The sequence below is a fragment of the Castor canadensis genome, chromosome 4, assembly GCF_047511655.1.
Source record: "Castor canadensis chromosome 4, mCasCan1.hap1v2, whole genome shotgun sequence".
Taxonomy (NCBI): Eukaryota; Metazoa; Chordata; class Mammalia; order Rodentia; family Castoridae; genus Castor; species Castor canadensis.
The window spans coordinates 68,820,593-68,836,192 of NC_133389.1; the positions used below are offsets into that span (position 1 = coordinate 68,820,593).

At 34.1% G+C, this 15,600-nt stretch overlaps 1 protein-coding gene across 13 annotated transcripts in view; it reads right to left on the minus strand.

The window, feature by feature from the left end:
* Positions 1-15,600, minus strand: part of Ankrd12 (ankyrin repeat domain 12) — a 149,447-nt gene that overhangs the window by 43,206 nt on the left and 90,641 nt on the right. For 11 of the 13 annotated variants that reach the window (XM_020184901.2, XM_020184897.2, XM_020184906.2 and 8 more), the window contains one exon: positions 10,187-10,334. In XM_020184901.2, coding sequence (XP_020040490.1) covers positions 10,187-10,334 — 148 coding nt within the window. Of the gene's footprint in view, positions 1-3,366; positions 3,447-4,623; positions 4,786-10,186; positions 10,335-15,600 lie in introns of those variants that run through there. The other 2 variants (XM_020184911.2, XM_020184913.2) reach the window with 2 other exon arrangements.

The window sequence follows — 15,600 nt, forward strand, 5'->3', positions numbered from 1 at the left end:
GAGATGGAGAGAAGCATAGAATGACAGAATTATTGTTAAGAGTTTAGGGGTGAGGGAAAAAGGAAAAATAATATAACCAAAAGCTGAAAATACTAAAAGTAAAATCTATACGAGAAATAAAATCAAGTACCACAGTACTCTATAGATACCATCAATGCTGTTCTACTAAATTGTCAGTAACACAGAAATTGATTCTATAAATAATAATCAAGATTCTTCTTCCTCTGGAAATGTCAAGTATCACTACAAAAATTTTGATGTCACTAAAGGAAACTGACAAAATCACCCAGGGTCAGATATTCTATCATAAATGCATACATTTCTTGGAGGTCCTTTTAACCATGACTATCTATGTTTTTCTACAGGCAGGATGATATAGCTAAAACTGAACTCATTTAAATATATGCATATATAATTAGTATTTTAAAGTGAAAGGGTTTTTTTTTTTGAGTGTTCTGCCCAAATGTACCTTTTATAGAGAATTTTAGTCTTAAATATTCACCAATATCTCACTGCTATAATAATGTGACAGACTCACTTTAAGTTGCTAGGCACTGGTAGAAGTTCAGTTTTTAAGGAAATCATCAAAGTAGCTTTTTAAAAAAAACACATTAACTTTGGTATTTGCAATAAATTTTACATTTTCTGGGCAAATGTACTTTAAATTTCTTGATTACTATATATACATGAACTTCAAAGACAGGTATTTAGCAGACTATTATTCTATATAACAAAATTAAAAAACTTACAATATGTAAATTTGAAGTCACCCAGAGTATAGTGTGGCTGCAACCACAATTTTCCCACTTATATTTCATATATATGTTTGTATGTATGTCTTTATATAGACATACATATATATACATATATACATATATGTATATATATGTATACACAAGTCAGAGAACAGAACACTATTTTTATAGTCATGACTAAAGAGTGAACTTTAGTAGCTTAGGTATTCATAATTTCTTTTCCCCCCCTACTTAAAATTTGAAATATATTTATCTTTCAAAAGCACTCCACCTAGAATTAAAAATTCTTAGGTTTTGGGCCAAGTCGACATAAAACACAGGATAAAATCTGCATTGATTTACTCATTTGAAAAAAAAAATGGAATGGGTTTTGTTCCTTTAAGATATTGGTAGATGCAAATTGATGATATTATGTAAAAAAAAGTTTAAGAAATTAAAACTTAAAAGTCTGTGTGTAAAGTATACCAGGTATGTTATAAAGCAGAGGAGAAAAAGGAGAACATAAAAAACAGTATTGTAGACTTTCTTTTACTTGGTCATTAAATAAATACCTCATTGCCTATTATGGTGTATGCTCAGCCCTCTACACACAAGATTCCGAAGTAGCTATTTCATTTCTTTCTAAGCACAAGGAAATGTGAAAAATAGCACCAAACGTGTGCTTGTTACTACTCAGTAACTTCAGAAACAGTCTTAATCAAAGATGCTATTAATAGTCTTAGTTAAGTAAAACAAAATTCTTGGGTCATAAATGGATTGTGTTTTTCCCAAACAAGGTCTAAACCCTATTACCTAACATATTAAAACATGCTATTTGGAAAGGAACAAAAAATACCAGTACATTTTAACTTTACATATTAAATTGAGAATCTTTAATTCTAGGTATACTAATATGCAAACTCTTTATACAATGTTCTATATCAAGTCTAAATCCTAATAAGCAAATAGGCTGATATATATTTGGACACTATAAAACACCCTATATAATCTTTTCTTGTAGTCTATATATTTCTAAGGTTCAAAGGTTGCTTTAAACATCCTAAGGTGATGCTTCTTCCTACTTTATGGTTAGAATGTTAACATCACATAACCCACTTGATTTAAAAAAGAAATTCTGGTGTATCATGTCTTAAATATTTGTTTCTTTGGATTTCTTGATTTGTTAACTATCATAACTCCACATAAGCATGTACCAATACTTTACATTTTCATAGTTCCTGGAATATAAAACTGAGGAAATGAGGTTCACAAATTATGACAATATCTTTATGTGTAATAGTACAATTTACTATTTTAACACTGAGAAAATGAGGATTCATAATACTGGGCATTTTGTGTTTTTTACAACACGGAAATGTACTCAGTAAACAGCAGTGGTAATAACATATCACTGTCTTTTCAAAAGTCTCTTAATTTGTCTTATTGTAGACTAAAAGTAATTTATCTACTATGACAGAATATTTCTTTGGTAAAGTTGAAGCATGCAAGTGAGGAAAAATTACAGCAGCTGCTTAAAAACAAGGCCAGATTACTGGCAAAGAAAGATCAGAAAAAAAGTAAATAGCTCTTATGATAGTGACTGACACTTTAACCTTTGTCCAGTGAGCACTCTTTGTAAAATGATAAAACCAGTGTCTGGCAAAGTTGTTAACAAAATCCTTCCTTTGACAGTTAGTGTCAGAAAGTATGGATGGGGCACTATGGGACACAGTTACCCTGTCCTCCATTATCATAACCATGGTTTATGAGCAAGATCTGGCTCTCTGAATATGACTGAGTTCTTAGCATGATAGGAAAAAGCAAGAATTTGTAACAAACACTATTATTAGATAGGATTTTTGTACAGGGAGGTAATGTAGAATAAGACTATGGAGAACAGACAGCTCTAGGGAGGAAAAGACTAAAGAATTAGGCAAATTTAAAGGTATCACACATTTATATACAAATAAATGTAGGAGGCAGGACATGTATTACTGCAATATCATTATAAATGTCTTATATGAATAACATAAAACTGCTCTATGAAGTGAAGTGGGCTCCATGAAGTGAAGCCAGTCTGCAAATTGTTTATGAAAAAAAGAGCTTGACTAAAAGTGGAAATCAATTATGTTACTACGTGTACTTTATCTTTCAGCTGATGTTTCCTTTTTGATGAAGGAAGCAGTACACTGATTTACATTTTGCACAAGAGCCTTATCTTGAAAACAAGCAATTTATAGGAAGCTAACCCTGAGCAGAACTGACATAAAGCAAAATGTCTAATGGAATAAACTGTATTTGGAAAGCTACATGTATGACACCCTTTTATTTATTACAAATGTATTAAATTTATTTAGCTGTGAAATTCAGTGTCTTGGTTATTCTCTAACTTTACAAACTTAAAGTGTATCTGTCACATGGATGACATATCAGATAACAGTGCTATGGGGTTTAACATACAAACATCTATGGGCAGTTAATTACCAATTAAATATTAATGTGTTCTGAATTTAGACTGGCTGAAATTTGATAGAGTTAAATTTAACAAGGACCTCATGTAAATTAAGGAATAAATTTTGGGTATTTTCATCAGTCTTTTTCAGCAACTCCAAAATCCTTGTATGATACTTACTGATAATTTTTGCATCATTCCTTGAGGCACTTTGATCAAGCAATAATTCAGGCACATTCACCATGTAGAAAATAAATATTCTGAAAAATCAATACATAGCTGATGAACACATGAAATAATAAAGATCAGTGAAAGTCAAAAATGTTCTAGAAGATGTGTTCTACTCTAATTACACATGTAAGTTCAACTAAAATGTCTTTCTTCTCTGGGAAAAATTTGTTGCAGCATTTCTAACGTGAGGTTTATAATAAGAGATGCTTTTCACAGCAGCAGTTTCCCAAAGAGACCAAAATTAAGAATTCAGAGCCTAACAGAATTAACATACTACATAAAAAATTTCTACTTTTAATCTTATTTCCTTAATTTCTCATAGAAGACAATGCAATTTTAGTTAAACTAATCCTGATTCCACATGGCACAAAGATGTTCAAAGGGCTTGCTCCTAGTAGATGCATTTACAAACATGTATGAAGTAGAAATTCACGGAGGTTAGTGGATGTTATTTCTTATCTCCATGTTTAAAAATAGCTGAACAGTTGAAGGAAAAGGAAGAAAATGAGTTTAGGTGACTTTCAAGAATGTGACTTAAATGTATAGATGAATAATATTACCATTAAACTAATTAGAACAAGGAGTATAAAAGGGGAGAAAAGTTTCATTTGTGTATGCTGATCTTTGAGGTTTAACTGAGGGAATCTAAGTGAGAATATCCAAAGGTTAGCTAAATTAAGTTTGAAGCTTTAAAGACTGGGATAGAGAGATATATTTGAAACTCCTAGTCATATAAATGGTAGTTAAAATGGCAAGGGTAGGTAAATCTTTTATGGAAGATTCCATGTAGCATGAGAAGAGAGTCCAGAAAGTAAAACCTTTGGGAAAACAAAGGTATACGAACAAGATTCTATCAGGAAACTGAGAGGAAACTGCCTGGGAAGCCACTAGAGAGAATTATGTCCCAGAAACCAAGGCAAGACAATTTTAGGAAGAATATGGTCAACACTGTCAAATTCTGTAGAGAATTTGAAAGGACAAAGACTAAAATACCACAAAGGGATCTTGCAGTGAGAAAATCAAGTGTGGTATTAGTTTAAATAGATTCAATGCAGTATAGGTGGAGTATATTGTACTTAAAGAAGCTTAGCTGTGAGGAGAACACAAAAGATTACATAAACAGGGATGTTTGATATGTGCACAAAAATATCACTATTGTGTCCAATTCTACTTATCTACCACCTTTCCCTCCAACCAAACCATTACCTCCTCTGTCACTAACTCTCCAACAATGTCTCATTGGCAGCCTGGTATACATCTTTTCCACATTTTGCACAGACATGATACACATATATGTATAAGCATACATATAGGTTTTGAAAACTGTTCATAGCTGGAGATGTAGCTCAATGGTAGAATGCTTGGTTAATGCTTGGTTAGCATGTGTGAGAGCCTGGGTTCAATCCCCAGCACTGCAAAACAAAACAAAATAAAAAAAAAAAAAACACCAAACAATGTTCACCTAATATAAATGAGCTATGATTATTCATCTTGAGTTTTCTAACTCGACAATACCTTATGAAAATCTGTCCAAATAATAGCAACTCCAGGTAAAACAATGACATACTATTTTTCGTGATTTTACAGTCCATAATGTGGCTATATCTTGATTTATTCAACCCATCCACTAGTGATAATTATATACTTTTTTTCCACTAAAGAAAAAGTACTCTAGTAACCATAGGATATTCCAGAAATGTGCCTGCTAGACCAAGATGTCTAAAGAATGCTTTTGTGACAGCAAAATTTGAACTTATGCAGAAGTAGAATCTTATGGACATTCCACTTCAGCTCCTATAATTATTAATCTTCAGCCAATTTACACCTCCATTCACTTCATCCCTCTATCATTTTGAAGTAGATCCCATTCACCCTGTCATCCCATCCATAAATATTTTGGTATGTGTCTCTACAATGACAAGGGCTCTTGTATTTTGCTATCTGCTGCCAGACTTTTCCCAAAGGATAGTAACAATTCACATATCCCTTCTATCAGGTAATCACTTTTATGTTGGTTTATTCTTTCATTATTTCTTTTAAAAATACAAGAAAATATATCAATATCCTTTTTAAAGTTCTCTTTGAAAAGAGAAGCTGTTTTCCTAACCTGACAGGTAAATCCTAGCTAGACACAAGATTCTTATGTTCTAGTTCTTTTCTCTCACTAGTCTTGTCTTTCACCATTGCAAACTAGAAACCCAATGCCAATCTGATTATATTTCTTTGTAAGCAACTTGTTAAGTTCAGAGCTAAGGAATTTGGCCAATGTATATTTTGAATATGTTATGTATGTTTTCATTAATTTGCCTGGAGTTCATCGAGTTTTCATACCTTTGACTCTTTCAAATCTGCTTTTCTTCTACTATTTGTATAATTATTGCACATCTACCATCTGTCTCTTTTTCTCTTTTAAATTCCTATACCGACATTAGATCTGTTAGGTTTCCTGAGTCTATTCTCTTTTATCTTTTCTTTCATGATTCTTTCTCTTTGTATGTTTGCTGTATCATACAAAAATAACATGATTTAAGTCTCAATAGTGACTGCTCCATCATGTGAACTGTTTAGCTATCTAGCAATGTTTTGCTAGCTTTTAATGTCTTTTTGTGCAGTATCTGAATTTCCTTAAGTTCCTAGTTTTGTTGCTGAAGTTAGGTTTCTTCTAGTTACTTCATTTAGTGGGGTTAACATGTTTGTTCAAACTGTTTGAACAGTTTGTTTAAACTGACCTCTCTTGTTTCTAGGCAACACTGGAGGATTGTTACCTTTTTTTCCACCAGTTCACTGCAATCTAATGTTGAAGTAGTCCAAGTGGCAGACCTCCTGCAAGTAGTAGAACGTAAGATAGCCTTAACCCATGTGGCTCCAAGTCAGCAGCTGAAACACCAAGAGGAAGCCTGCCTGCTATCTAATGTCAGGTCTTCTGATACTTTCCTAGTCCTAATGATGGGCTAATACAGCCTGCACAGAGGTTCAGGGAATGGAAAAACCTGATGTAATCTTTAAGGGCCAGTTTCTTAACCTATTTCAATACATATTTACTGAGCAGTATTTTACCCAGCACTTAAGCAGCTCATTTTTTTTAAGAGTGAAGAGATAAAAACAGACACTAAAAGCAAAGTTACCAAAGTTACCACATTTACAATTTTGATTATAGTTTTAGTCCCATTCATTAACATTACTTTCTTCAAATACTAATTGATGTCAATCTTTTATATTTTTCATTCTTTTTCAGCTCTCACACTGTCTCCCCCTCTTATAATCAGCCCGACTTTGAGATGGGTGATAATCGAGAGGAACCTCTGGTAATTTCTTAAATGAAACAAAGGAACAATCCCATTTTTTGCTGGTCTCTTCTGAAAATTATGAAATATGTATCAGGCTTTTCCCTTAATATACCATCTTAAGAATTTCTTAGTATTTAAAAAAATGAGTTTAATAATATCCTGAACCTTCCATGTGCCATTTACTTTAACTAAGTTTTGTGTAAAATTCACCCAAAGAATAAATTATCTATTAAAAACAGGTATAATTTTTTAGTCTTGCTCAGTTTTTAAAAGTTTGATATGCCTTCCAAGACACTTATTTTTTCTCCTTTTTCTTTTCTATATAATTTATCTGTTCAAGAATCAGATCCTTTGGGTTGGCGGTGTGGCTCAAGTTGTAAAGAACTTGCTTTGTAAGCACAAGGTTCTGAGTTTAAGTCACAGTATCAAAAAAAAACCCAAAAAATAAAAAACAAAAAAGAATCAGATCCTTTGGGTTTCTCACAATCTGGGTTTTATGACTTGCCTACTCTTGGTGTAGATCAATAGGCTGCTCTGAAATTGGAACTTCCTGTAAACTGGCAGCTGGATTCTTAGGACTGAAGACACTAAGGTTTCCTTTGACAAGTCCAGAGTGGTAGTATGCTCTTTCATCAAAAGTACAAAATGTTTTCATTTTATTTAATGTTAGAAATTGCTGATGCTCAATGCTAAGAAAGCATTAACTAACTAGAAGTATTAAGTAAGATTGTCAGATTTTAACTTTTTTCACTTATTTTAGCTGAAAAAATACTTTTTAATCCATAACCACATAGAAAAGAGGATTTTTTTTGCTTATTTAATTTTTAAGATAAACTGGCTCTGTATTACATTCTGATGACAAATTAATCTTTAAATTATTAAAATGGATTCCAAACCTTTGCAATTAATAGCCTTATTGGATATCACATTATCTCATCTTTGGCCAATGATAAACAGCTTTAAGTTGTGTCCTAAGACCTTTTGGTAAGAACTTTTCTTAGTCTTTTTTTTTTTTTCCTTGGCAGCACTAGGGTTTGAACTCAGGGCTTCATGCTTGCTAAGCAGGTGCTCTACCACTTGAGTCACTCCACTAGCCCCTTAAGAGTAGTCTTTGATACTTTCTGGACATCTGGAATGAAAAGATGTTCTAAGCTCATCTTATATATTTTCTGCCTCTGACAGTGAATGAACTTTTTCTAAGAAAGTCTGAGTTTCTTCTAGGAGAACGTATTTTAAGGTCATGTGGGAGCTAGGAATGATTATTGCTCATTGCTTTTAGGTCTTTTTAATGGACACAGCAGGAAATTTTATGTGTTCATATATATTTTAAATTTTATTTGGAAATAATTATAAATTCATAAATTGTTAGAAATATAAAAATACTAAGCACTAAATATCCTTTACTCAGATCTGCCTATTGTTAATGTTTTATAACCTTGACTTATAATTTCCTTTCTCTCAGTATCTGTATGTATGTATGTATGTGTGTATGTATGTATGCACATAATTCTTCCTGAAGAATATGGGAGTAAGCACATACATCATGGCCCAATCCTCATATATACTTCAGTATTTCCTAAAATAGTGTTTCCTTTGATAGCAAAAATGTTATGCTGCCACAGTACAATTGTCAAGCTCTAAGTTTACACTGACACAGTAATATCTTCTGTCCATATTCCTTGTTAAATGATCTAATAATGCTATTCATAATGATTTTTCCCCTCCAGTACAGGATCCATTTTAGGAGCAAATATTGCCTTTATTATCACCCTTTAAAATACTCTAAAACATGCTGAGTATGGTAGTACACACCTGTAATCCCATCATTTGAAAGAGGCAGAAGGATTGCAAGTTCAAGGCCAGCCTGGGTATACAGTGGGACACTGTCTCAAACAAAACACAAAAATCTGAAACATTTCTATTACTTTATTGATATCTCATAATACTGCCATTTCTCATTCTTATGACATGACACTGTCTTTATTTAAAAAAAATATATAACATTCAGCATGATTATACAAACTCAGCTAGAAATTCAGTGGTGACACTCTATTTCTCTAGTATCATATCTGGAGGCACAGGATGTACAACTCTCCTTTTTTGACGATATTTATTCTGATTATACAGTCTAGGCATTACTAGGTTTCTGTACTATATTGTCATTGGTTTGTTTTGTTTCTCCCTCTTTTCAGATTAAAAGGCTATGTAAAAATCTTGCTCCAGAGGGGATAGTGGCTCACACCTATAATCCCAGCTATTTGAGAGGTAGAGATCAGGAGGATCATGGTTTGATGCCAGCCCAGGCAAAAAGTTAGTGAGACCCTATTTGGGCTGGGTTCATGGCACAAGTGATAGATTGCCTGCCAGGAAAGCACAAGGGCCAGCCCTGAGTTCAAACTTCCAATACTGAAAAGAAAATAGTGATAAAGTATTAATATTCATAATCTACACTCTTTTTCAAAAATTTTTTTGCACTGCTGAAGATTGAACCCAGGACCCTGCACATGCCAAGCAAGCACTCTACAACTTAGCTACATCCTCAGCCTTTGAACATATGTTCTTTTAGGTGTGCTTGTACCTGAAAGACAATTAATGTGTATTACAGAAAAGTAAATGGTAAAACTTTCTGCTTGAAAACTACAGAGATTTTTCTATTGCCCTCTGAAAACAGCTGAGATTAAATGAGCATGATTTGGTTTTAAACTCCTCATATGCAATATTACAAAAGTAATACTACCTGTTTATAGGACTTCTTTAAAATTTTATGAGGACATGGCCATAGACTGATATAATTCTTTTTCATTGATTATTGCCTGAAGTATGATAGGTCCTTCCAATCTGTACAGAAAAGACATTCTTCAACATAGGAAAACTTTGTTACAGTTTTTGTTTGCTTTTTTTTTTTTTAACTACAAGTATGCCAAACATTTTCTAAAATATTAACATAGGTCTTTCTTTTTAAAGAACTGTGTTTTTAAAGAAAGTGCCTCTACCCTGCAACAATGTCCAACTAAATCACAAGCAAAAATGCAAAGATGACTTCTTAATGTCAGAAAAGGAAGTGAAAGATTTGGTTAGTAGCTCCACAGTATATAACAGAATGAAAACAAGTCAGAGTAGTAGCACTGGGGGATAGGAGGAGGTTTCTAAAATAAGGCTGAATGTAATAAAGAAATAATACAGCAATTTACAGAAAAGAATATCTAGAAATAGGGCAACAGTGCTGACTCCATTCACACAAGGTGTGGCAAACATGTAGGTTACTAATGCTACTATTCTTAGCTAGCTAGATAAACATTATTCTAATAACAGCTAGCTAGCATTATTCTACAGAGCTCAAACATGTCATGTTATTATACACTAACCCAAAATGTTCTACCAAATATCGTATCTGGATATAAATTATATATATATATATATATATATATATATATATATATATATATAAACTGTATTTTGAATATAGATTATCTAAAACAAACCTGTGTAACTTTCATCATCACCAGACAAAGGCACTTCTCTTTTCAGCAGCAACTCTAACTCCTCTGTTTCAGCTACATCCACTGGACGCTCCCCATGTTTATTTGCTTGAAATGGATTTCCACCATGACGAAGTAACAGTTTCACTATCTGCAACGTTAAATAGTAGTAAGTTAGTCTCTTTATAGATATTATCATTTTCACCATTTTGTTGATTAACACTCACAATATCCTTCTAAATATTATTTCATCTGCTGTGCATCCATTACTCAGTGTCTATTATAAATCAGTATTTACTGAAATACTTGCTCCTGGTTCCATTTTCATTAAATCCTCACCTCATCTGATGACCTCATCTACTACAAACAAATTTCCTCCTTAAAACAAACTGGGCTATTTTAGTACTTAATCTCATCCTTTTTCATCATAAAGCCAAAAAAATATTTATTGAGCCATGTATTAATAAGCACTGTTCCAACTTCTGCTGGTAATTCCACGAATAAGAATAACAAGCTCTCTAGCCTCTTGAAATGTATATTTTAGAAGGTCTCTCAAAAGAAGTATTTTCCTTCAGTTTAAGGCTAACATCACTATCAATGCTCTGAATTTTACCTGTTCTCCATTTCCCAGGGACTTTAACTGTCATTAGTTTACATGGATTTACTTAGAATGAAGAGTAACCTTCAAGGCCCTTTGTTTTCATGGGTCCCTTACAAGACCCTGTATCTAATTTTGTATTTACTACTTTGAGGGCTGGGTACCAGTGGCTCATCCCTATAATCCTACCTACTCAGGAGGCAGAGATCAGGAGGATCACGGTTTGAGGCCAGCCCAGGCAAAAAGCAAGACCCTATCTCAAATATACCCAAAACACAAAAAATGGCTTGTGGAGTGGCTCAAGTGGTAGAGTGCCTGCTGAGCAGGTGTGAGGCCCGGGGTTAAACTCCAGTACCATTAAAACAAACAAAAACCCTCTCTTTCTCCAACAATTTATGTTTCAAGTTCCATAAAACAAGCATCTGTGCAGTCAGCTGCCACCTCATTTCATTTTTTCTTATCATCTTCCTTTCTATATTTTTAACCTCTTTTGACTGGCTTTTATCTAAAAGACAATCTTTCCAGTTCATGTATCTTTCACCTTAAAAAATACTTGCAAGAAAGAAATGAGACACGAAGAATGAAACGTTGAAACCTACACTCCCCTCTCCTTTAGTTAAAGCTTTCATTTCTTCATAAATTCCTCAAAAAGATGCTTAACCTTGATTTTTTTTTTAAATTATCCTTTCATTCTTCTACCTACAGCTCTGTTACCATGTTCTATGAAACGGCTATTCTAAATGTGAAGAGATCTAAACCAATGATTATTTTCTTATGACTCTGTCCTTGATCTACTTTTTCATGACATAGTATGTATCACTTTTAGAGATGTCACTCATTCTATATGAGTGTCATGATGTGTATGCAATTCATTCATTTCCATTCTCTTGTTTGTGCGCGTTCTCTCTCTCCCTCTGCCTTTTCTTAATCTCTAAACCCAAATATTCAAATGCTCACTGGGTACATCCAATTGAATATATGTACATTTTAATACAAAAGTGTAAACCCAGTAAGTCCCAAATGGAGTTCACTAAATTTGTACCCTTACTGTTTTTATCTATTTTCAGCGACTGGTTCTAAAACCTACTCAGTCACCAAAGTCAGAATCCTGGGAGTCATTACAAACTCTTCTTCTCCATTTATACTCAACATCACAGAAATAGCCAAGTGTTAATTCTGCCTCCTTACTATCTCTTCTAGTTGTAATCTTCTATTTCCACTGACAATGATGTGTTACATATGCATTATCACATGTAAACCTATAATCTAATATAATTTATTAACATATCCCCCCCACACTTATTTTACATATAAGCTGCATATGGAATTAGGTCTGTAGAATGTAAAAACAATAACATAAAACATGAAAATTAACTGAATTTACCAATAAGGGGACAATTAAAAGCAAGATCATTTATAAAAACTTTCTAATAAAAGTATTTAAGAATGAAGATTCACAATGAATTACACAATGAAAAATACAGGTTATTGTAGAAATTTTGAAATATAAGAATGTATAAACAAAACAAATTGCTATGATTCTATTATTTTATTCCTCTTTATTTATTTAAATCAAATTACGAATGCTTATGATTTCAAAAGGTCAACTAGCTGTGCAAGGCTGAAGAAATGTCTCTGATTCTTATCTCCATATCCCAAGTATCTACCAAGGTGGAATAAGTAAAGTCATATGGTTGTGTAGGGTTTGGGAAGGGGCTAAGGACAAAAAAGACTGATTCAATCATCATGTTTCCACCATGTTTTTGGAAGTGCTTCTAGAGGTAACTGATGCCCATCAATTCCAAGTTTCTTTGAGATTCTGTGCTTTATAACAACTTTGGTTTTGATTTTTTTCTTTTAAATCAGAGGTGGGCAAATTATGGCCTGTAAGTCAAATCTGGTCTGCCACTTAAGAATACTTTCTATATTTCTAATTTGTTAAAAGAGGAGAGACAAGGCGGCAAAAGGAGAAGGAGGATGGAAGAAAAGGTGGCAGAGATGGACCATGGCCTGCAAAGCTGAAAATATTTGCTAGTTGGCAAATACTTATTCAAAAAGGGTTTTAAGACAACTAAAAGTTTCTTAAAATATAACAGGCAACAAATTAGACATAGGTAAAAATGACACAAGAAATAATACGTATTTAAAACAGAGTCAGGAATAAGGCAGTATAAAAACATGTTACTGCTTGCTGGGCGCCAGTGGCTCATGACTGTAATTCTAGTTACTCAGGAGGCAGACATCAGGAAGACTGTGGTTCAAAGGCAGTCCAGGCAAACAGTTCTCAAGACCCTATCTAGAAAATACCCAACACAAAAGGTCTGGCAGAGTGATTCAAGAGGTAGCATGCCTGCCTCACATGCATGAAATCCTAAGTTCAAACCCCTGTACCACCAAGTAAACAGTAACAACAAAAAGTGTTATTATGAGGTATAATATACTTTGGCAGGTCAGACTAGGTTATTGGTAGTCATGTTTATCTTCTCTTAGCCCAAATAATTGAGACCTGCTTTAGAAATGTTTTATAGGTGGGAGAAGTTGTACTTATTACTACTGACTGAAAGAAATTCAGTTCTTAGGTAGAGACTCAAAAGACAGGATTTAAGCATATAGATAGGATATACAGAAATTTAGAGTTTTGGCAGCTCTCATTTCTCTCCTTCTTAGACACAAGTAAAAGAACAAGGAGAAAATAGCTCTCAATAGTACTTGAATTTTGCCTCCTATCCTAGGCATGTTGGTAGGAGGAAAATCAAAGGTCTTTGGAAAACACCACATCAGACTCTCTCTGAAAAGAGACTAAATTAAGTGTTTGAGTCCTTGTAAGCACATCAGCTCAAAGGCCAATTTGGAAATATTTTACAGCTATGTGCATATTTAGAAACTTGTACTCATAGACATATCTTAGTCACAAGGTATAATTCTTTAAAATTATACTTAGAAGTTAGGAAAACTTCAAAAATAAAGAGGGCAAAAGTACAGTATTTAAAATATCATAGCCAGAAAATAAAGCTGCATCTGATAAATTCAGAAGAGGCACCCTATGTGTTCTCAGACCTTATGTATGTCAGTTATCCATTCATCCATCCATCCAAATATGCATCTATGCAGAATTTACTCAGCATATTTTATATGACAGGAACTACCAGTATTAGTAACAGAAAGCAACACCAGGTGCCTATTATGCATGGTGACTCTGGTGCAGAAAACATCAACAGTAGTAAACAGTAAAAAACAATGTAGCAAGCGCTATCATATAAGTATATATAAATTATCAAGGAAGCAGAAAGGAAAAAGTAGTTCAATGGTTATCAAAAGTAGCTTAGGCTGGGTGCCAGTGGCTCATGCCTATAATACTAGCTACTTGGGGGTTTGAGATGGGAAGACTGCATTTTGAGACAAGGCTAGGCAAAAAGACGGCAACACCCCATGTCAACCAATTCTGCTGGATGCAGAATTGTGTGCCTTTCTTACCAAGGAAGCTGAGATTGAGAGGATCTCAGTTCTAGGCCAGCCTGAGCAAAACAGTGTGAGACCCTATCTCAACCAAAAAAGCTGGGTGTGTTGGTATGAACCTGTCATCCTAGCAATAGTGGGAAGCTTATAGGAATAGGCTTGCAGTCTTGGCAAACAAAGGCAAAAAACAAGACCCTATCTCCAAAATAACTGGAGTAGGGAAGGGCTGGAAGTGTGGCTTACACAGTAGAGTACTTTCCTCAATGTGCAAAGTTCTGAGTTCAAACCCCAGTACTGCCAAAGGGGGGAGGTTAGTTTAGGAAAAATAATATTTACAGGTTACATTTTTTTCATTTAATATTAGAACTTCTTTAATGAGACACAGGAAAAGATACAGAAAAATATAAATGAGAAAAGCAGTATTTAAAATTTTTAATTTTTCATTTCTAAAATATTTAGGTATATTTGAAGTAAAGAAACATAAAAGTGTCTTTTAAATTTTTCCTCCTTGACATTTTTGTAACATTTTAGATTTCCAGATGTGCTTGCATGAACAAGATCTTCTTTTCCTTCACAATATCCAATTAAATGTATTGTTTAGTATGTAACTTTAAGATGAGAACATGGTCAGTTCAAACCCCAGTGTTGCCTGCCCCCCCACACCAAAAAAAAAAGAAAAAGAGAAACGGAGTTCAGAGGGGAGAAGTAACTTGTTCGAGATCATATAGCTAGCAAGCTAGCAAACTTGTCAAACCAGAACTTAACTCATTTGTTTTCACTCCAAATTCCATTTTTGTCTTAGCTAAAATAAAACACCTTTTTTCTTCTCTCTCTCTCCCTCTACCTCTTCTCTGTCCCCATCCCCCTGAACTGAGGTTTAAACTGAGGGCTTCACGCTTGCAAAGCAGGAACTCTACAGCTTAAGCCATGCCTCCAGTACATTTTGCTCTGGTTATTTTAGAGATGGGGTCTCTTGAACTACCTGCCTGGGTTGGCCTCAAACAGTGATCCTCCCAATCTCAGTCTCCAAAGCAGCTGGGATTACAGATGTGAGCAACAGGCACCTGGCTCTTTCTTTCTTTGTTGTTGATTTTTTTTGGGATACTGGGATTTTGAACTCAGGGCCTTGCACTTGCAAAGCAGGTGCTCTACCACTTGAGCCACACCTCCAGTCTATTTTGCTCTGGTTCTTTTTGAGATGGGGGGTCTCATGAACTATCCACCTAAGCTGAACTAGAACCAGGATCTTCCCGACCTCAAAGATAACTTTAAAAAAAAAAAACCTTCAAAAGATGGGCAGCAATCATCAGCAACACCACCAACAACAGGTGTTGGTGAGGATGCTGGGAAAAAGGAACCCTCT